Source organism: Ranitomeya variabilis, chromosome 3, assembly GCF_051348905.1.
Source record: "Ranitomeya variabilis isolate aRanVar5 chromosome 3, aRanVar5.hap1, whole genome shotgun sequence".
In the NCBI taxonomy this organism is placed as follows: domain Eukaryota; kingdom Metazoa; phylum Chordata; class Amphibia; order Anura; family Dendrobatidae; genus Ranitomeya; species Ranitomeya variabilis.
The window spans coordinates 744,280,207-744,302,655 of record NC_135234.1 but is presented as its reverse complement, the minus strand read 5'-3'; the positions used below and the strand labels follow the sequence as shown (position 1 = coordinate 744,302,655).

General features: G+C 39.8%; 1 protein-coding gene across 8 annotated transcripts in view; it reads right to left on the bottom strand.

The window, feature by feature from the left end:
• Positions 1-22,449, bottom strand: part of GRIA4 (glutamate ionotropic receptor AMPA type subunit 4) — a 446,709-nt gene that overhangs the window by 75,197 nt on the left and 349,063 nt on the right. For 6 of the 8 annotated variants that reach the window (XR_013224091.1, XM_077298517.1, XM_077298518.1 and 3 more), the window contains exon 9: positions 11,235-11,345. Coding sequence is in view for 7 of the 8 variants with exons in the window: in XM_077298517.1 (XP_077154632.1) it covers positions 11,235-11,345 (111 nt within the window). In the remaining variant the exon portion in view is untranslated. Of the gene's footprint in view, positions 1-6,291; positions 8,091-11,234; positions 11,346-22,449 lie in introns of those variants that run through there. The other 2 variants (XM_077298520.1, XM_077298519.1) reach the window with 2 other exon arrangements.

Genomic DNA, 22,449 nt, shown 5'->3' with positions numbered 1-22,449 from the left:
AAGGGACGATCCTCCAGCCCTTGTCATAGTGTCAGACACAGGGAGTAAGGCGTCTCCAGCAATGAGACAAAGTGTAAGTAGAAGTTCTCAGAATAGGGAGTGGTGCTGATATCCTGACCTTGAGATCGGGGTAGCTTTCTCAAAGGGTTATTCCCCCAAACATAAGCTATCCCCTTATCTTGCTGATTGCTGGTGCCCTCGGAGATCCCAATAACAGGCTTTTGAAACCTGAGAACGCCATGGCACATAGGGGCACATGCATGGTCTCTGCTCCAATCTGATGAAAACAGCCAAGTAATGTGCTGATAATTCGCACTCCAGCTCCAAACAGAATGGGTGGCTTTTTCATGAGACTCACAACTATCTGGGACCCCAAGCAGTCAGACCCTCACTGATCATTAACTTATCTTCTATCTGTGCAAAGAGGATTAGAGGATAAACTGAATTTTTTTTATAATAACCCTTTAAGTAAATTTCACGCAAATTAGCATAACTTTTTTTTCAAGCTGAGGTGTCTGAAAGTGGTGAAAACACCAAAATTAGCATTTTTTTTTTTAGCAACTTTGTGTTGAGCAAAAATTTTGTGCAATTTGAAGGGTTTTTTATACCAAAATTCTGGAATAACACCTGGATAAATCAGTGCCCAAAACTGTCCTAGTGCGAACCAGCAGCATTGTATATGCAGCTCTTGGATTAGTTAAAGATCGGCTGAGGAATAAAATGCTCGTTATTGAAATTAGCCAATAACAAAAGACTTCCTGGAAATCCTCGTCACCCATGAGCCAGTTTACCGATGTGCAGTAGTCCGATCCCAATAACCGTGTCCTAAAGTCGTCTTTGTAAATAGAGCCATGGTTTACATACATAAAGAGGTTGTCCACTACCTATCCTCAGGATAGGTCATCGATGTCTGGTCAGTGGTGGGGCAACACATAGAACATCCGCTGATCAACTGTTCCAGGTACCGGCAGTGGCCGGAACGGCTTAGTTACTGAGCTACATGGCACAGTTCCGTCAACTCTATCGTGGCTGCGACCAAGTACTGCACATCCGCCCCCTATTCAAATCAATAAGGGGTGGATGGGCAGTACCCAGCTGCGGCCACTATCAGTAGACGGAGTATCTCCTTAACTGTTCAGTTCTGGTAGCCGCTGCCAACAAGAACAGCTAATCAGCCGGGGTGTTGGGTGTCGCACCCCCACCGATCAGCCATTGGATAGTTCATCAGTGTTAAAGTAGTGGGTAACCTCTTTAACCACAGCTGCATTCACTTCTATGGACTGACTGAACAGTAATCTCCATCAGTAACATAGAACCATAGAAGTTAATGGAAGGTCAAGGTCATCACTACTGCTTGATCAAAATAGGGGAGCACTTGTTCTTGGAATCACTGGGGATCCCGGTGGTTAGATCTCAGCAAGCTTACATTGATCACCTATACTGGGGACTGATGAATGAATTTAGTGGGAAAATCCTTTAATGAACAGATATTTAAAAGGAATCTGTCACCAGTTTTTGCTACCTGATCTGAGATCATCATCATGAAGTGGCAGAGATCCTGAATCAGGTGATCTGTCACTTACTGGGCTGCTTGCTGCAGTTCTCTGAATGCTGAACTCTGTATAACCCCGCCCCATCACTGATTGGTAGCGTTGTGTGTATGTGCCAAACAGTGGTGGGGGCGGGGTTATGTGAAGCCCATGAATATGGAGGAATAAATGGCAGCAGGTTTACTAGTTCTCAAGTAATAAACTCACGCTATTATACCTATGATTTTATCAAAACTAAAGCAAGAAGCCCAGTAAGTGACACATTGCCGGAATCAGGGTCTCTGTCTCTACATTATAGATTCCTTCTGCATCCTAGCCAGTATTATCCTAACCATTAAAAAGTCTCCCAATGTGTCAGCTGTACACTAGCGCCTGTCTCTACATTGGCGGAAAAATGGCTACCTTCTCTGGTCCTGCATAAGCCATTTCACAATTTGATCTTTTCGTCATGAAACATAATTGGAGGTGCCTAAATGTCGATATTCTGCTTTCTGGTTACTGTATTTGCATATATATTTGTATTTTCCAAAAAAAACCAAACAAACAGAATTTTCACTAAACTGTCCAAAAAATTGAATAAATTGAATAACAAAAAAGTCTTATTGGGATATCAGGCCAAACAAATAAAAGCTGGCACACAATGCAAACCTTACACTGACATTTTGCATGTACTATACGATAAAAGCTTTGAAGCAGGAACTCGTCGGCGGCGTTCGTCTGTGGCGCATGCCATGTATGCTAAGCACTAGTCACGTTTTACTAGGTTAAAGACACAGCCGTAGAGAAATGTCAAAGGTAACCTAAAGGATGTGAACACTTTCAGGGACATTTTTTATCCCTTTAAATTTCGCAGTTGGATTTAATTAAACATTTTGCACTGATTCTATAGCTTTATCTATTGTTTTTACTGATTATTTTATTCTACTTTATTATTGTCTATTGCTGGCTGCAGAATGAGTCAACTGAGAATGAGTGGGTAGGCTCTAACAGGAGAGTTCTTCTATGCTCCTCTCAAATGATTTATGACCACGTGAAAGTTAAGCTGAACTTTTGGGGTTATTAGTCAGCTGAGAAGAATTTAGACGATCAAGGATAAGAATTATAAACGCTCACTGGCAGATTCTCTGTTAACTCGTTCTGCAGACAGCAAAACTTTAATGAAACTCAAATGCAAAAATAATTTCAGTAAAAAACAAACAAAACAGCCTTCCGAAGGTGTCCATATCATTAACAGAATGGAAATGATATATATGTAACAATTACCGTATATATTTTATTCCAACTTTATTGTTCATATTATAATGAGCTATAGGTTATTGCAGACCACTATAATAATAAAATGAAGTGAAACCTTGATTGGGACACTTTAATTTAAATTTAGATTACGCAAGGTCTCTATGGCAATTTTTAAAGGGGTTCGCCGGTTGTTATGATTTAAAAATCATTACAACCGGCGAACCCCTTTAAAAATTGCCATAGAGACCTAGCGTATGATGTGCATCAACCAATTCGTTTAATCAAATAATTAATATAATGTAATCATTAGAGAAGTGGCAATGCCCTCTTTTCAAAAGTAAATCCCTGATACAGTGCGGCTTTACAGGACACAACATTGCCAATAGTAACACAAATATTGCACATGGCAATAGAAACTGGCGCATGCGCAGTGCGGTGTGCAAAGTTATTCAATGGACGCTACCAATGGTCAGGTCGGGTCCCATGGCTCTCCATTAGCGGCCATATTTCCGAGTCACCGCATCACACTTTTGAAAAGAGATTGCCACTCTTGTACACACATTAAATTAGAAGAAACAGAATTAGAGGGATATAACATTTTTCTGATATATTCTGATGACTTTTTTTTATCCACACATTTTTTTTTGGCCTTCATGAGGTCTTTCCACCAGTTTTAGAGTTTTAGCAAGCTAAACTGACCACATTCTGGAATAGTGCTGCAGAGGTGAATAAAACATCAATTTTATTTTTTTAATTTTTCCTCTTCATTGCGGAGAAATTATATTATAAAGATGACATTTTAATAAATGCTAAGGTTAAGAGGTCGTTGGAGATTCTTTTAAGGGGGTGTGTACTTTTTCCTCTGCTTGATGTTGACCAATCATAAGCAGGTGATGTCATGTGGCGGAATAAAAAAAGAACACGGCCCCCGAAAAGGTCAAAATAGACTTTCTCATGTGAAACATGTAATGACCCTGCTCTTCTCCGTTATCTGACTGCTGGAATCTACTGTGTAGAGTAGAGCAGAGCTATTTATCGTAACAAAAATGTCTTGCAGCTTTCATCTCCGGGCACTGTCAGCTCTGCTCTACTTTCCCTTCCCTTTGCATTGCCTTGAGATGAAAGCTGCAAGTGGTTTTTGGAATGACATTAAGCTCTGCTTTATACTACACAGTAGTTGCAGAGATCACAGAGGAGAGCAGGGCTGTCTGTCATTACATGTCTCATAGTAGAAATTATGTTGTGTCCTTCTCTGGGTGCATGTGCTTTTTTTGTCCCCTGCATGAGACCTCCTGCTTATGATTGGTGAACATCATTCAGGGGAAAAAGTTCACACCCCAAAAGAAAAAAAATCTTTGCCTATTGTGTATTAGCATAAATTAAAATCTACATAATACAAGTTAATATCTAGGCAACGGAGATGAGAAATAAAAAATGAAAATGCTATTTTATTCAACTATGTCATGATGTGGCCACCTTAAATGGACATGGTCAGCACAGAATGACTGTTCAAAAGAAGTCTTACCACTTGGTGCTTCACGCTGGGGTCAATCATATAAATACACCTTCCCACCTGCTTGTTTTCCTTCAATCTCGACCCCCCCCCTTAATTGATTGACAGCTCTGGCTTCATAAAGATATGGAAGGGTGGAGATAGATGGAAACCAAGCAGGTGGGAAGGCGTCTATAAATGATTGATCCCACTGACAGAGTCCCTTTAAGATGCTAAAACTGATGATAGGTCCTCTTTAATGTTGTGGTTATCTTGTTACTACATGGAAGTTATGAAAATTCAGGTTATTGTTGCTGCTGCTGCTGAGAGATCTTACCTGCATCTACTGGGCACAAGGATTGACCATTCGTTTTGTATTTTGGTTCTGATTAGCTCATTAAAACCTGAATATTCCCATCAGTCCTGTTCATTCACACAGGCACATGACCTAGATCTAAGCTTGTAAACACACATAAATACATGCATAGTGCATGCTCACTCGGGCTGCCCCAGGCTTGCTGGAGTACAAGCTGCCAAATTCATTAATTTGGACATGTTTTGAGTGCTGTGCTCCTTCTACATTTCGGGCGTGCAAAACATTCACACTTTTAGAGAATTGGACGGAGAGGCATGGCCACGTTTCAACTTGCCGAGGCTCCTCTACAGCTCCTCCCTTTTAGGTTGAGCTGATTCAAACTGCAGTAAAAATGCCAAAAGTTGTAACCTTTTTGCACAAGTTCATGTTAAGCAAAAATTCGGACACCTTTCAAAGCTTTTACACTAGTTTCCTGGTGGAAAATCTTTGACAAAGCCCTGACAACTATAAAAATATATTAAAAAAGAATTTGGATGATTTATGATCCAAAAAATTTAACTGCCTTAATTGAAAGTTCATAACAAAAATCTGTCAGCAACAGCAGCTTCCTAACCTGCCATACCTATGAGTATATGAAAACAGTGGTAGTATCAAGATGTTAGTCATATAGGTCATACACTCTATAAAGGGTAACTGTCAGCAGGTTTTTGCTGTGTAATTTGAGAGCAGCATGACGTAGGAGCTGAGACCCTGATTCCAGCGATGTGTCACTTACTGGGCTGCTTGGTGCAGTTTTGATAGAATCCCCATATTTTTTGCTTTAAATACAGCAGTGCTCACAATTCTGAGCTGCTTCTAACCCCACCCCATCAATGACTAACAATTTCCTTTGTATATTGCCAGCAAGCTGCCAATCAGTGGTGGGGCGGGGTTACACAGATCAGCCTGACTGCTGAACACATGAGACCTAGTCCTGCAGTGATAATCTCCTACTGATAATTCACTGATTGTAATGAAACTACAACACACAGCCTGATAAGTGACACATCCCTGGAATCAGGGTCACTTGCCCTAGATTATGTTGCTCTCAGATTAAATTGCAGAAATCTGCTGACTAACACCCTTTAAGGTTTAGAATTAGTGTTAATCAAAGGTGTATGTTCACTTCAAATAATCATTATATTTACCGTATGTCATTGTTGCTTTCCAAAATTGTCAAATAAAAATCAAATTGTGGAATCAAAATATTTTAGAATAATATAAATTCTTTTCAGAAATACAACGTATGGCCCCATTCAAACGTCCATATAATACTGGTACCGGAAAGAACCGCTACCGGTGTCATCAGTGTTTTGGATCAGTGTGCCATCTGATTTTTCTGGTATAGCTTAAAGGGAACCTGTCAGTAGGATTGTACACAGTAACCTAAAGACAGTGTCAGGTTGGCGCCGTCATACTGATTACATTGATACATAGATACTTTTTTGATGAAATCTGTCTTGTGGTTGTTGTTTAATCCTTATTTTCAGTTTTCAATTAATGAGATTCTCATGCTCTGGGGTGGCCTGTGGGCAGGCTGTGAGAGGGGCTGTGTGCAAGGCTGTGGGTGGGCCTCTGTAGTGCTCTGCTTACATTTGATCTGTTTGGTTATGACAGGTCACTGATCCCTCACTGACCTGTCTATTTTACATACTGAATATGATATGTATTGGAAACAAAAATCACGTTCAGCAGGCAGGCGGCGCCTGCGCTGCAGCATGATCGCATCTATAATATGCATTAAATTATTGTATTTAGTGAGATATATTGATTCTGAAAAAAATCTCTCAAAATGGCGCCGGCCGAGCCTGTGCAGAAGCATCTATAGACAATCCAATAGATTTTACTGGTGCCATCTTGGAGGAGACCAATTTTTTTTCCTTAAGCAAAATGGCGCCTGCGGAGTAGTATCTAGCACAATTTTAAGACAGAATTTTTTTTTTTCAGAATAAATGTGTATCACTAAATAAAATAATTTAATGTATATTATAGATGCGTTCATGCTACAGCGCAGGCATTGCTGCCGTTGAATGTAATTTTTTTTTCAATACATATATTCAGTATGTAAAATAGGGGGCAGGTTAATGAGGGATCAGTGACCTGTCATAAGCCATACAGATGACTATGTAAGCAGAGCCCCACCCACAGCCACACCCACATCCTGCCCACAGCCCCGCCCACAGGCTGCCCCACAGCACGAGAATCTCATTAACTCAAAACTGAAAATAAAGATTAAACAACAACCACAAGACGGATTTCATCAACCAAGGTATCGTTGTAATCAGTATAACGGCGCCGACCTGACACTGTCTGTAGGTTACTGTGCACAATCCTGCTGACAGGTTCCCTTTAAGAAAAATCAATTCCAACTTTTCTCCTATACTTTGCAATGTTAAAAACATACAGCAAACAAATGGTACACGGATGCCATCCGTTTGCTGTACGTGTTTTACACGGGCCCATAGGCTTGTATTGGCTCTAGACATCCGTGCTGCTGGTAAAAGATGGACATGTGTGCAGCACCATAGATTATAATGGCTATATGTGTAATCCGTGAATAGGACGGATGCCATATGCACTGGAAACGCGGACATGTGAAGGGGGCCTAAAATAGATATTTACCTGTATGGGAGTAGTAGTTTTAAAATAGTTGTCTGGGACTTTACATTGATGACCTATCATTAAGATGTCTGACATGTCTGATCAGTGGGAGTGTGACACCCTTGTTGATCAGCTGTCCCTGGTGTTGGTGGCGGACGGAACTGCTTACGGAGCTGTACAGTACAGCTCTGTTAACAGAAAAATGTCCGCGGCTGGATTTTGCACATCCGCCCTCTATTCAAATTAATAGGGGGTGGATGTGCAGTACCCAGCCGCGACCACTATTCCATCGACGGAGCTGTGCTGTACAGCTTCGGAACTGAACAGTTCCGCCCCCTGGCGACACCAGGAACAGCTGATCAGTGCGAGTGCCGCGTGTCGATCAGCCATCTATGAGCTATCCTAAGGCTAGACCACCAATGTTAAAGTCCCGGAAACGCCTTTTAACTCATACATAAAATTTTATTGATATCACATCAAACTTTAAAGAAAACCTCAGCTTTCATAATCATTTAATATATTCAATAACCTTGGGGGTGGGGATATATTTGTACATTCTGCTGGCACTATCCTACCATAACATGGAAGTAATTTCTAATAGTAGTTATAGGGGGTGATTATAAAGTCAGGACGATAATGATCCACATGACAGATTGAAGGAAAAAAAACAAAACGAAAAAACAAAAAGTTTTTACTATTTGGACTACATTGGTGATTTATACTTGAGCCATAGCAAGGAATGGTCGCTGGATCTTGAAAATCTGTGTCGTTCTTGATCAATTTCTTAAAATAGGATTCTTCATCAGAGGCTGAAAAGAGGAGGACTGTACTGAAGTATGATTTCCATTTACTCAATCTTTTAGGAAAAAAAAAATATTCACCGTACAAAAAGCTCACAGAGTTTATACAAAGCATCATGCAAATGTCATCTAATAGTTCCTGGATTAAGATTGAAATTTTTTCAATTTTTTTAACCAGTTTTTAGACTTTACAATTATAGTAAAAATTGAAAAAAAAATATATATAAAAAATAGTGTTCTAAACATGTAACTCCCATTGAAAAGACATTTCTTTATTTCATCACTTTTAATGTCAAGTGTAACAGAGCGGGTGAAAAGTGCAGGGAAGTGTAGTGGAAAGTCCAGACAGTAAAGGTTACCCTCCACCCGCCTTTTTTGACAACTGATTTAAAGGGCAGAGTTGAAGGGCTGACTTTGGAAGCTGACAAATGCACTTGATGTAACTGTGGCAATAAAGAAACGTGATTTATGTTCCACCATTCTACAATGAAACATAAGGATTTTCTCATCTTTCCTTTAGTCACTTAGAAGTCAATGTATTAAATTCCAAATGTACCGTGCGGGGAAAAATTAATGAATCACATTGACATCAATAACTACTGACAAATAGCTGTCCCTGGTGCTGAAAAAAATATCAAATTTATTCTGGAAGGAAATTTGGAAGTGAAAAAAAAAAGAAGCTAAACAGAGACATATAAATAATAATATTATATATCTGCAATATAAAAAGATTTTTAAAATCAGGAATATATTACCCTCCTTCTCCTTAGAATGTGATAATATCATTTTATAGGGCATGCATTTGTTTAGATGACCGGTCATATTTCCCACATAAAGAACAAACGCAATGGGAAACATGATGCCAAAAAATAATGAATTTTAATTAACAATTACCTAAATGAATTTTATTTAATAATGAACTTACGTGTTTTTTTTTTTTCATCCAATCCCATTTAATTATTTTTTTACCAAAACTTAGTAAATTATTGTCCATTGTCTTTCCCAGTTTTGCTAAAAAAAAAAAACCCCAAACTATAACTTTTGCTGAAGGTCCACTTTTCAAATAGCAATAAATTGTAGGCCATTGGCATTAAGGGAAGCTTTCACTTAAGAAACTGCTAATTACCTGCAGATATAGGGTTAATCTGCAGGTTAATAGCGCTATAATGCTTTTTGGTCGGTTTACTTGAAAGGGCGGTTACTGGGAGAAAATGAACGTATTCCTTCCCAAGAGCCGCCGGCTTTCAGTCATGGGGGAAGTGTAGGGAACAGCTACAGTCATCGGTCACAGCACCGCTCTCTTTCCTGCACACTATACTGTGAGCGGCAGCTATAAACATGCCCAAGCAGGTTAATCTGCAGGTTAATAGCGCTATAATGTTGTTTGGTCGCTTTACTGAAGGGCGGTTACTGGGAGAAAATGAACTTATTCCTTCCCAAGAGCCGCCGGCTTTCAGTCATGGGGGAAGTGTAGGGAACAGCTACAGTCATCGGTCACAGCACCGCTCTCTTTCCTGCACACTATGCTGTGAGTGGCGGCTATAAACATGCCCGTGCACTTTGATTGACAGCTTGCTCTGCACAGATGCGCTACAGAGTCAGCTGTGAATCCAAGTGCCGGCCATGTTTACAGTATAGTGAGCGGTACTGGAGCTGCTCCATTAGGGTTGCCAACCATCAAGAAATTTCTGGACAGTCCATAAAAATAGGGCACTTTATCCCCTGACCATAAAAAAGTGATATGTCCATGATTGTTTTGAAGCTAGGGTGACGTGTACAGATTTTTGTAACTGTATTTATCACTAGAGATGTGCAAATCCGAACTGTAAAGTTTGGGTTTCTTACAGGACACCTAGTTTCTGGTGATGAATTCCAAACACAGACTTCTCCCGGAAGTGTGTTTTAGTATTTGGAGTTCGGATGCGCAGAGCAAGATAGAGAGAGATTTACAGCACTAAAGTTCGGGTCCCCATTGAGTTCTATGGGGTTCCGGTTCAAGTTCGGGTACAGTTCTGGTACCCAAACCGAATTTTGGACTCATGGGTGGTCGAACTCGACCATCCACTAATCCCCATTTATCACACTTTTACAAATCATAGTGAATGCAGCTAATATCTTCATATAGGATTTATGGGGCATAGACATGTATCACTTATCATCTTAATAATTTATTATGGTCATCCAATGTGTTCTCAAAAAATCTCGGACAGTCAACTTTTTTTTTACGAAGCTGTCCAGAAATATAAACAAAAAAATAAAGATGGCAACCCTACAAACCAAGGACCACCTCCATGACTGAAAGCTGGCACCTCCTGGGAAGAAATACAGTACGTTCAGTTTCTTCCAGTGGCCGCATTTTTAGTAAAATGGCCGTAAAGCATTGGAACACTATTTACTTGCAGATTAACCCCATATCTGCTGGTAAAAAGCGTTTTCCTATGTAACAGGTTCCCTTTAAAAAATCTGTCTAGATTAACACTAAGCTCTGTTGAAAACAAATAACAATAAAAAATAATGGCAAATAATAAATATAATAATGGCAAATAATAAAAAATATAAAGAATAGTTATAATAACTATAATGTTTTATTTTTTATATATAATAATGTTTCTATTAAAAAAAACTAATAATATAAAATATATAATATTCTCTACGTAATAAAATAGTTTAAATTTTAGATATTATATTCAAATATTCTAATAAAAAATCTGGTACATGAAAATAGAGCAAGTTATTGTCCATTGGTTTTTTTCAATTTTCCTATAATAACTATCAATTTTGTCGAAATTCCTTTATAAAAAAAATATTTAAAGTGGCAAATTATAAGTAATGAAACCTAAAATAAAAATGATAATAATAATATATATTTCACTTGGTTTAAAAAGAACTCGCACATCATTTACGTGGGTGGTATTTTGCCATAAAAAGTTATATTTTAAGCAATTTCCACTAATTATAGAAATTTGTTGGTAACTGAAGCCTGACTGCTCGTATTAAAAAGCTTCACTCAAAAGATTTCCAATGGCAAAACCTCAGGCTGTCCCAAGAAAACTAGGACACTCTTTGACTTGAGGCTACATTAATGCTTTATAAATTACAAGTGAATTTAAAAGATGTTATACTTTTAGATCTTAGCCACATGAGAATAATCTAAATATCAAAGAATTTAAAAAAATATATATTAAAAAAAAGAAACTTACCAGAATTGTTGTCACAACAACTGTCCTGTTTTCAATGGCTGATGAATCGTTTCTAAAGGAAGGTTCATGCTGGAGCAAAACCAGTTTATCCATATCATTCCAGTAACCAATCTGTACAAAGAAAAAGTGTGAAGTTTGTATAAAAACTTACAAAAAAGAGAATTTACTATTGATGAACGAACGTGCTCGGATAATGCGTTATCGGAGCATGCTCGTGTGCTGACCAGCGTGCTCGAAAAATATGCTAGAGTCCTTGCAGCTGTTCGACAGGCGCAACACATGCAGGAATTTCCTGTTTGCCAGGAAGTCCCTTCATGTGTTGCAGCTGTCGAACAGCCGTGGGACATGCAGCCGCAGGGAGTCAAATATATTTTTCGAGCACACTTGGTTAGCACACGAGAATGCTCAGATAACCCCTTATCCATAAATAAATTACCACTGTCATTTTATGAGTTCATAACTCTGAAACGCTTCCAACGGATCCTGGTGATCTGAGACTGTTTTCTCGCGACATATTGTACTTTATGATAGTGGTAAAATTTCTTCGATATGACTTGCGTTTATTTGTGAAAAAAATGGAAATTTGGCAAAAAGTTTGGAAATTTTGCAATTTTCAAACTTTTATTAGTTTTTATGCCCTTAAATTAGAGTCATATCTCACAAAATAGTTAATAAATAACATTCACCACATTTATGCTTTACATTAGCACAATTTTGGAAACATAAATTTTTTTGTTAGGAAGTTATAAGGGTTAAAAGTTGACCAGCGATTTCTCATTTTTACAACAAAATTTGCAAAACTATTTTTTTACCACACACTTGAAATGACTTTAAGGGGCCTATATGACAGAAAATGCACAAAGGTGACACCATTCTAAAAACTGCACCCCTCAAGGGGTACTCAAAACCACATTCAAGAAGTTTATTAACCCTTCAGGTACTTCACAGGAATTTTTGGAATTTTTTTTTTTTAAAAAAAGGAACATTTAACTTTTTTTCACAAAAATGTTACTTCAGATGCAATTTGTTTTATTTTACCAAGGGTAACAGGAGAAATTAGACCCCAAAAGTTGTTGTACAATTTGTCCTGAGTACGCCGATACCTCATATGTGGGGGTAAACCACTGATTGGGCGCATGGCAGAACTCGGAAGAGAAGGAACACCATTTGACTATTCAATGCAAAATTTGCTGGAATTGAGATCGGACACCATGTCGAGTTTGGAGAGCCTCTGATGTGCCTAAACAGTGGAAAACCCCCACAAGTTAGACCATTTTGGAAAGTAGACCTCCTAAAAAACTAATCTAGATGTGTGGTGAGCAATTTGAACCCCCAAGTGCTTCACAGAAGTTTATAATGTAGAGCCGTAAAAATAAAAATCATATTTTTTTTCACAAAAATTATCTTTTCACCCCAAATTTTTTATTTTCCCAAGGGTAACAGGAGAAATGTGACCACAAAAGTTGTCGTGCAATTTGTCCTGAGTACGCTGATACCCCATATGTAGGGGTAAACCACTGTTTGGGTGCACGGCAGAGCTCGGAAGGGAAGGAGCGCCGTTTCACTTTTCAATGCAAAATTGGCTGGAATTGAGATCGGACACCATGTCGCATTTGGAGAGCCCCTGATGTGCCTAAACAGTGGAAACACAACACAAGTTAACACCATTTTGGAAAGTAGACCCCCTATGGAACTTATCTAGATGTGTGGTGAGCACTTTGAACCCTCAATTGTTTCACTAAAGTTTATAATGTAGAGCCGTGAAAATTAAAAAATCCTTTTTTTTCCACAAAATGATCTTTTTGACAGCATTTTTTTTATTTTTCCAAGGGTAACAGGAGAAATTGGACCCCAAAATTTGTTTTGCAATTTGTTGTGAGTACGCTGATACCCATAAGTGGGGGGGGGAAATCAAAGTTTGGGTGCAAGGCAGAGCTCGGAAGGGAAGGAGAGCTGTTTTGGAATGCAGACTTTGATGGAATGGTCTGCGAGCATCACATTGCGTTTGCAGAGGCCCTGATGTACCTAAACAGTAGAAACCCCCAACAAGTGACCCCATATTGGAAACTAGACCCCACAATGAACTTATCTAGATGTGTTGTGATAACTTTCAACCCCCAAGTGTTTCACTAAAGTTTATAACGCAGAGCCATGAAAATAAAAAATATTTTCCACAAAAATGATTTTTTAGCCCCCAAATTTTTATTTTCGCAAAGGTAACAGGAGAAACTGGATGGCAAAAGTTGTTGTGCAATTTGTCCTGAGTACGCTGATACCACATATGTGGGAGTAAACCACTGTTTGGGCGCACGGCAGAGGGAAGGGAAGGAGCACCGTTTTACTTTTTCAACACAGAATTGGCTGGAATTGAGATCGGACGTCATGTCGCGTTTGGAGAGCCCCTGATGTGCCTAAACAGTGGAAACCCCCCAATTCTAACTCCAACCCTAACTCCAACACATCCCTAATCCTAATCCCAACCCTAACCTCACCACTAACCCGAACACACCCCTAACCATAACCCTAACCACACCCCTAACCCCAACACACCCCTAACCCTAAACCCAACACACCCCTAACCCTAATCCTAACCCTAATCCCAACCCTAACCCCAACCGTAAACATAATCTAGACCCTAACTGCAACTCTAGCCCCAACCCTAGCCCTAACTTTAGCCCCAACCCTACCATTAGCCCCAACCCTAACCTTAACTTTAGCCCCAAACCCAACACTAACCCTAATGGGAAAATGTAAATAAATACTTTTTATTTTATTATTTTTCCCTAACTAAGAGGGTGATAAAGGGGGCTTTGATTTACTATTTATAGCAGGTTTTTATAGCGGGTTTTTATGTTTGACAGCTGTAACAAACTAAAAGACTCTTTTTATTGCAAAACATAGTTTTTGCATCACATTTTGAGAGCTATGATTTGTCCATATTTTGGCCTACAGAGTGTTAGGGTTTGCGGAATGCACCGAATATATTTATTGATGGGATTGGTGCGTTCGCAACCCGAGATCCACCGTGCAGGAAAGATCCTGCTGCTAAGTGAATGGCGGCACAATATGGCGGTATGAACCAGCTCTGTTGGCTTCACAGAGCGGCCAAGAAAGCAAAGCTCTGTGCCCTGTTAGACTCTCACAGAGGCACAGGCTAACTACCCAGATGAGAGTAGTCAGTGGTCATGCATGCACACAACACTCTTCGCTGGAGGTGCCAGCATTCTAGGGGCTTATTTCAGCCAGGTCCTTGAATACACACATACACAATCTCCTCGCCGGAGGTGCCAGCATTCTAGGGGCTTATTTCAGCCGGGTCCCTGAACACATTCAAGCACATGACCACATGGCGCAAAGCACGTAACTTTGGAAGATACTAGCGCATGGCCGTGCGGCCATGCGAGCCTTAAATAGCTGCAGCACGTACAGGACCTTAAAGAAGAGGACCAATGAGAGACTGCTACAGAGCCTGCGCAACTACAGGACCTTCCTAGAAAGACCAATAGATTTGGCTGCAGTACCTGAGCATGTGACCCTTGATCTCCACTGAGAGATCTTACCCTGGGCATGCTCAGTGTGAGCAAAGCAGGACTTAGTCCCAGAAAAGCCTGCTCGCTGCAGATCAGTGCAGGGTACAATAGCAGAGCTGGGAGAGGCAGCAGTAACCCTTTGCACAGAATCAGACTCAGTGAGACGCTGGGACCGACGCAGGCTCCACTGCGGCTGATGCAGAATGGGAGACCGCAGCAGACACGGATCGAGATTCCCCCTGTGCAGCAGAGGAAACTCGACTCCTAACACAGAGTCATGTGAGGTCTTGTTTTTTTTTTTTGTTTACCATTTTCGGGTACATGACATTTTTTGATCGCTTTTTATTCCGATTTTTGGGAGGCAGAATGAAGAGAAACCAGCAATTACTGAATTTCTTTTTTTTCGGGGGGGGGGGGGGGGGCGTTTATACCGTTCCACGTGTGGTACAATAGATAAAGCAGTTTTATTCTTCGGGTCAGTACAATTACAGTGATACCTCATTTATATCATTTTCTTATGTTTTGGCCCTTTTTTAAACAATAAAATCTATTTTATATAGAAAATTATTTTTTTTTCATCACTTTATTCTGAGAGCTATAACTTTTTTATTTTCCTGCTTATGGAGCTGTATGGTGGCTTTTTTTTTGTGGGACAAGATGACGTTTTCAGCAGTACCATGTTTATTTATATCCGTCTTTTTGATCGTGTTTTATTGCGCTTTTTGTTCGGCAGTATGATGATAAAGCATTGTTTTGTGCCTCGTTTTTTTTTTTACGGTGTGCACTGAAGGGGTTAACTAGTGGAATAGTTTTATAGAGTGGGTCGTTATGGACGCGGCGATACCAAATATGTGTACTTTTATTGTTTTTTGAAATTTACATAGATAAATGGATTTACTGGAAAAATATTTATTTATTTGGGAATTTTTTTTATATATATTTTTACACATCATATATATATATATTTTTTTTTTTTAACTTTATTACATTGTCCCAGGTTGGGAAATTACTATATAAAGTCAGATCGCTGATCTGACACTTTGCATAGCACTGTGTCAGATCAGATATCTGACAGGCAGTGTAGGAGGCTTTCCGGCGCCTGCTCTCAGAAGGTGCCAGCTAGCCACCACAGTGAAGGACCTGGAAGGAAACACGCAGCCATTTGGGATCCGGGGTCTCCATGGAGATCACCGGAACAACGCGTTCGCATCAAGTTGTTCTGGTGGGAGAGCGCAGAGAGCCCGCTCCCTGCGCGATTGTTCTCTGTGCCGCTGTCACTACTGACAGTGGCATCAGAGGGGTTAAATGCCCACGATCGGCGCTAGTGCCAATCGTGGGCATTGCTGCGGGGTATCGTATCGATGCAAACTCCAATATTCATCACTGACAACTGGCTCGAGCGAGCCTGAGATTTCTTTGAACAGAGGAAGCTGATTCAATGGAACGGAGGAAGCCTCTGTACTTCTGAATATGAGAATCTAAGGCTTTTTGGCTGGTTCTCATAAGGTCTACCTGTGATAATTACCTGTTCATAGCAGGAGGACCTACTTCAAAATTCGAAATTTTGGGAGAACGAGGTTAATTTTGAACAAAAATAAACTGCAAACTTTTGTTTGTTTTTATGAATATTTTGCAAATCTTAGAAGATAAGAATAACTCTTGGAAGGAGGCTTGTCACGTTGAGCATGCCGTCCGATATGGGGTTGGCATGGTACAGACTAGATAAAGCTGAGCAGAATGATATATAGATTTATATAAAAAGATTCAGTATAACATGTATTTTACTCAATGAAATCCCTGGTGGTTGTATGCGGGAGTCCAGAGGGTGGTGCTACTAGTGATTGACAGCTGTATCTGTATGCACGGTCATGGTAAGTTTATCTCAATCATTCTAGTCTCCTCCTCACATTCTGGACATACAAGACTTCTCTCATGCTTCCCCTCTTCTGAAAATTCCTCTGTCATTTCCTTCAGCATTCTCCAATCCTTTAATCCTTCAACTGGAACAAAACTCATTTCTTCAGACAATTTCGGGATATTACATGGTCTGAAATGAATAGGCCCCATAGTCTTTAGAAAAACTGCACAATTTTCTCTCTTTGAGAAGCAACATCCTAATGTAATCTAAAGTTGGCCATATAGATAAGACTTATATTGACCGAACCCGCCGGCATCGACAGGTTTGGCTGATGGTTTAATGTGGGGCGCCGGCAAAACGATGGACGGACGTGATGTTGATTGCTCATGTCTGATTTCGAACTGCCGATTGCATTGTTCTCCTTGGGATAAGCTGCCAGAGTCATCAGCTTTCTCATAGAGAACACAGGAGCGCTCGGCCAAATGAGTGCACCTGTGTATGGGGAAGTCAGCTGAAGATCTTTTGGCCGACAGATATCTAATGTGTATAATCCATTTAAGTCTCCTCTCCTCACAGTCCCTCTACTACGTTCTTGAACATGGTCACAGATGGAGATGCCCGATGACGCGACTCTTTCCAACAACACGTAATATTGAAGAGCAGATAAAGGTATCATACCAACCTTGCATTTGTGCTTACGCACTAGAAAGCAAGAACAGTGAATTTAAAAGGAAGGGTTGGAAAGGATGTCAGGGTAGAAGATATGGATGACATGGGAACATAGTTCAAAGACAAGGGAATGTGGCTGAGAAAGTAATAAAATGGAGAAGAACTTCTTAAGACTATCAGTAACTTGTCAATATCCTCTTGTCAAATTTTTTGTACTGATTATAGTACAAGTGAAGAGGCTTCGGTGTTTTCAGAAATGGTGTTTGGAACAACTTGATTATGAAATAGTACAAACTAATTGGATCTTTTTACATTTTGCAGTTAAAGCAATACTTTTTATTAGCTAATCCTTTTATACCCTTAGGTTTCCTCTAGCCAGGCAAGCAAAACTTTAATGTTACTCATCCCTCATAGTTTTCTTTTATTAAGCTGCTCCACCCCAAACAATTTACTTGACATTTAGATGTATAGTATGTAATTAATTCTCATCAACCCCCTCTCACATAGATTTCTTGTCATAGGACCTTGAAAAATGAATACTAGTTAAGTGATCTGGGTAAGGTAATTAGTTCATTCCTGAAAAGAAGCTGCTGGTAGGAGTGCTGGATCTATCATATGTCTTTTTTTCTCGTTAATCAAGAAGAGCGTCACAATATGGATGAGGCCTGAATATAATGCTCAACAGTTTTGAGCATAAAACAACCCTTTTTTTTCATAGATAACTGGAGCGCTGCCATTTTTTGAGATTCTATATGTTTTGGTCCCTCGGTTAACTATATATCTATATCGATAGATAGATAGATATCTCTCTCTCTCTCTCTCTATATATATATATACACAAGTGCTTCTCACAAAATTAGGTTTTAGGTTTGGTTTTAGAATGAAAAAAAAAGTTTTGAAAGCTAAGCTTTTTTTTTAATCAGTTGTAATGACTATACAATATATGAGTTTTACTTTTTGTATTAAAGAACTGAAATAAATTAACTTTTTGATGATGTTCTAATTCATTGAGAAGCAGAAGCACATGTATATATATGTTACTCAACAGGATTAGGCGGAGGTGTCAAAAATGTTGCAAAGTAAGAATGCTTTCAAACTGAGAAGTGTTAGCAATTTATTTTATCAATTAACAAAATGCAAAGAGAATGAACAAAAGAGAAATCTAAATCAAATAAATATTTTTTACGACCGCCACTTTGTATTAATTCTTCTAGGCACACTTCACAGAGCCAAGGATTTTGTAGGATTATAGTCCGGTGTATGAAGTAACTAATTATATCATCAGCTAATGATCATCATTTTCATATGTAGGTTGAGATTCAGATAATGGGTGTAACAGAAACAGCTTAAAACTGGGTGAGGAACAGCCAAACTTTGCTACAAAGGTGAGGTTGTGGAAGATAGTTTCATGTGAGTTTCAGAACTTTTTCACGTTTTCATTTACACCGTGTGGGCACCTAATTTTATCTGGCGATGAGAAGGCACCAAAGTGCACCTTTGGAAGAAAGCAAGCATGGGGAGATAGTGTGACACAAAGAGAAATGTTCACATGAATGTTTCTTTGATATATATACCTAGAATATCTAAACACTGTACTGACCAAATAAATACCTTCACTTAGTGGGAGTTAAAATATAAGAGAAGTATCGTTTCTCCTTGCAGAGATTGACATGCTTAGCATGCCGAGATGAGGAGACTTAAAGCCGCAATGCTCCTCTGGGAAATATGTTAATTATGCAAATTGTCTTTTCAGAGAGGAAGAGAACTAGAACTCTAGTGCCACCTATTGGAAGGTAGCAATCCTACAGGTCTATGTCAATCCTTTAATGAGCCTTGTCACATGACTTAGGATAATAGCCAAACCAGAATCTCAATTTGCAGACACTGTGTTTCGGGGTACTGCCCCTCGTCAGTGCAAAGTGGAGATCTGGTTTGGCTGTGTGAGAGGCGTCCGACCAATATCCAAGAAGTATCGTTTCTCCTTGCAGACACCGTGTTTCGGGGTACTGCCCCTTGTCAGTGCAAAGTGTGACATCTGGATTGGCTGGGTGAGAGGCATCTGACCAGGATCCAAGGGATAACATTTCTCTTTGTGGAGAGTGACATGTCATGCTTGACATGCCAAGATGAGGAAAGCAACGCTCCTCTGGGAAATAACAATTTGCAACAGTCCTCCTTCCTCTCTGAAGAGACAATTTGCATATTTCCCAAAGGAGCATTGCAAGGCTTAAAAGTCTCCTCACCTTGGGATGTCAGACATGACGTATCACCCTCCGCAAAGGGAAACATTACCCCTTGGATACCAGGGAGGTAGTGTAACGTGTAAACATTTCCTATTATGTTGAATATGTCCAAGATTAGCGATAGAGGAGGTGTTCTGCGCCTGTCTCAGGTGGGCTGGGCTCCGCTCCCTTCCCCTATAGCTGTCACCCTTTGCTGTGCTCAAGTTGGGTTTTACAAGTTGGGTGTCTCAGTGACATCATCTCCCCAGACCTCTTACAGCCCAGATGGACACATCACTGAATCTGAGTGTTCAGATAGTACTGTCTTTGGCTGTTGTTCATTTGGACTCAATATCCATCTTCTACTGCTGTTAACCCCTTAACCCCAGGAGCTTTTTTCGCTTTTGCGTTTTTTTTCCACTCCCCTCCTTCCCAGAGCCAAAACTTTTTTATTTTTCCGTCAATATGGCCATGTGAAGCCTTATTTTTTTGCGGGACGAGTTGTACCGAGTGCGCCCCATGTAGCAGAATAACAGCATTGCTATGAGTGCTGACCACAGGGTGGCGCTCACTGCAATCCGACATCAACAACCATAGATGTCTCAAGGAGACCTCTGGTTGTCATGGCGACGCACTGCAGACCCCCGATCACGTGAGGGGGTCAGCGGTGCGCGCATTTCCAACCCATTGGCCGGAAGAACTTGTTAAATGCCACTGTCAAAGTTTGACAGCGGCATTTAACTAGTTAATAGGCATTGTTATTCAGCCCGCGCCTATTGCGGGCACATGTCAGTTGTTGAAAACAGCTGACATGTCCCAGCTTTGATGCGGGCTCACCGCTGGAGCCTGCATCAAAGCGGGGGTTTTGCCACTGGACATACTATTCCGTCCAATGGTAGAAAGGGGTTAATATTTCCACAGATTTCTCTTATTTTGCATCTAGTATCTATGGCTCCCCAAGGCCAGCTGGTTAACCCATCGTTTGCAGTAAGCGCCATCTACTCTCATTTCTAGGCTAATCACTATGCTGCAGTTTGTCTTTGCAAACTCCTGTGACATCTACAAACCCTCTCACCTGCTAGTTAACCCTCTGCTGGCTCTATGCACATCAACCCATCGTTTGCTATGAACATCACAAAACTGATATCAGAAACGGTTCACATAAGCGTATCAGCAATCTATGCCCTGCTTCAGACCTGCAATTATCCTCTTCATCTGCCATCCTGGTTCTGTGGCTTCCAGTGTTTCCTACCTCGCCTGTTTTTCTGCTTCCCAGCATAACTAGTTTGCCGTGTTCTACTGTTCCCCAGGCTTCCAGCTTGCTGGGTCCAGGTGTCCACCCTGACCTGCAGCTAAGTGACTCCACCTTACCAGGTGAGTCTAACAGGTGGCATAGTACATGCACGATACTGAAGCTTATGTACGCACAGGCTGACGGAGCATTTCAGAGAAAATAGGACCTGGCTACAGTGGTGCAGCCAAGCTTAGATCCATGCTGCACAAGGTTTGCCTTTAAATTTGTTCAGCAGATCACTACAATAATGATACAACAAACAGTTTTCATAGTTTTTTTTTACATTTTACAATCACAAAAGAACATATTTTTTTCTGAAATAATTTCTTGAGGGTTCGCCATATACCAAGGCATATGCATTTTTTATTTTTCTAAAGACAGAATTGCAAGAGGGATAATTTTTTGGGTCACAAGCTGTAATTAAAAATAACTAATTATATAGTTTTAGCACAATTATAGTTATATCATATATATACTGTATATATATTTTTTTTTACATTTTTTTTTTTATAAAAAAAATAATTTTTTACACGGGAAAAAAAAATACTGTATAATTTGTTTCTTGCATTGTACTCTGAGACCTATAACTTTTTCTAACTTTTTCATTTTATCTTTCGGGTTTTGTTTTTGTGTAACCAGTGGTAGTATTTATTGGTACCATCTTGGGATACATACACCTTTTTGATTACTTTTAATTTAGTTTTTTTCTTGGGGGGTTGTCCTATTTTTGCAGCGCACAACATATAGGATAATACATTATATACAACCCCTGGCAAAAATTATGGAATCACCGGCCTTGGAGGATGTTCATTCAGTTGTTTAATTTTGTAGAAAAAAAGCAGATCACAGACATGGCACAAAACTAAAGTCATTTCAAATGGCAGCTTTCTGGCTTTAAAAATCCGTAAAAGAAATCAAGAGCAAAAAATGTAATAGTCAGTAATGGTTACTTTTTTTTAACGAAGCATAGGGGAAAAATTATGGAATCACTCAATTCTGAGGAAAAAATTATGGAATCACCCTGTAAATTTTCATTCCCAAAACTAACACCTGCATCAAATTAGATCTGCCCGTTAGTCTGCATCTAAAAAGCAGTGATCAGACCTTGGAGAGCTGTTGCACCAAGTGAACTGACAAGAATCATGGCTCCAACCTGAGAGATGTCAAATGAAACAAAGGAGAGGATTATCAAACTCTTAAAAGAGGGTAAATCATCACGCAATGTTGCAAAAGATGTTGGTTGTTCACAGTCAGCTGTGTCTAAAATCTGGACCAAATACAAACAACATGGGAAGGTTGTTAAAGGCAAACATACTGGTAGACCAAGGAAGACATCAAAGCGTCAAGACCGAAAATCTTAAAGCAATATGTCTCCAAAACAGGAAATGCACAACAAAACAAATGAGGAACGAATCTGAGGAAACTGGAGTCAATGTCTGTGACCGAACTATAAGAAACCACCTAAAGGAAATGGGATTTACATACAGAAAAGCTAAACGAGAGCCATTATTAACACCTAAACAGAAAAAAACAAGGTGACAATGTGCTAAGGAAAAGCAATCGTGGACTGTGGATGAATGGATGAAAGTCATATTCAGTGATGAATCTCAAATCTGCATTGGGCAAGGTGATGATGCTGGAA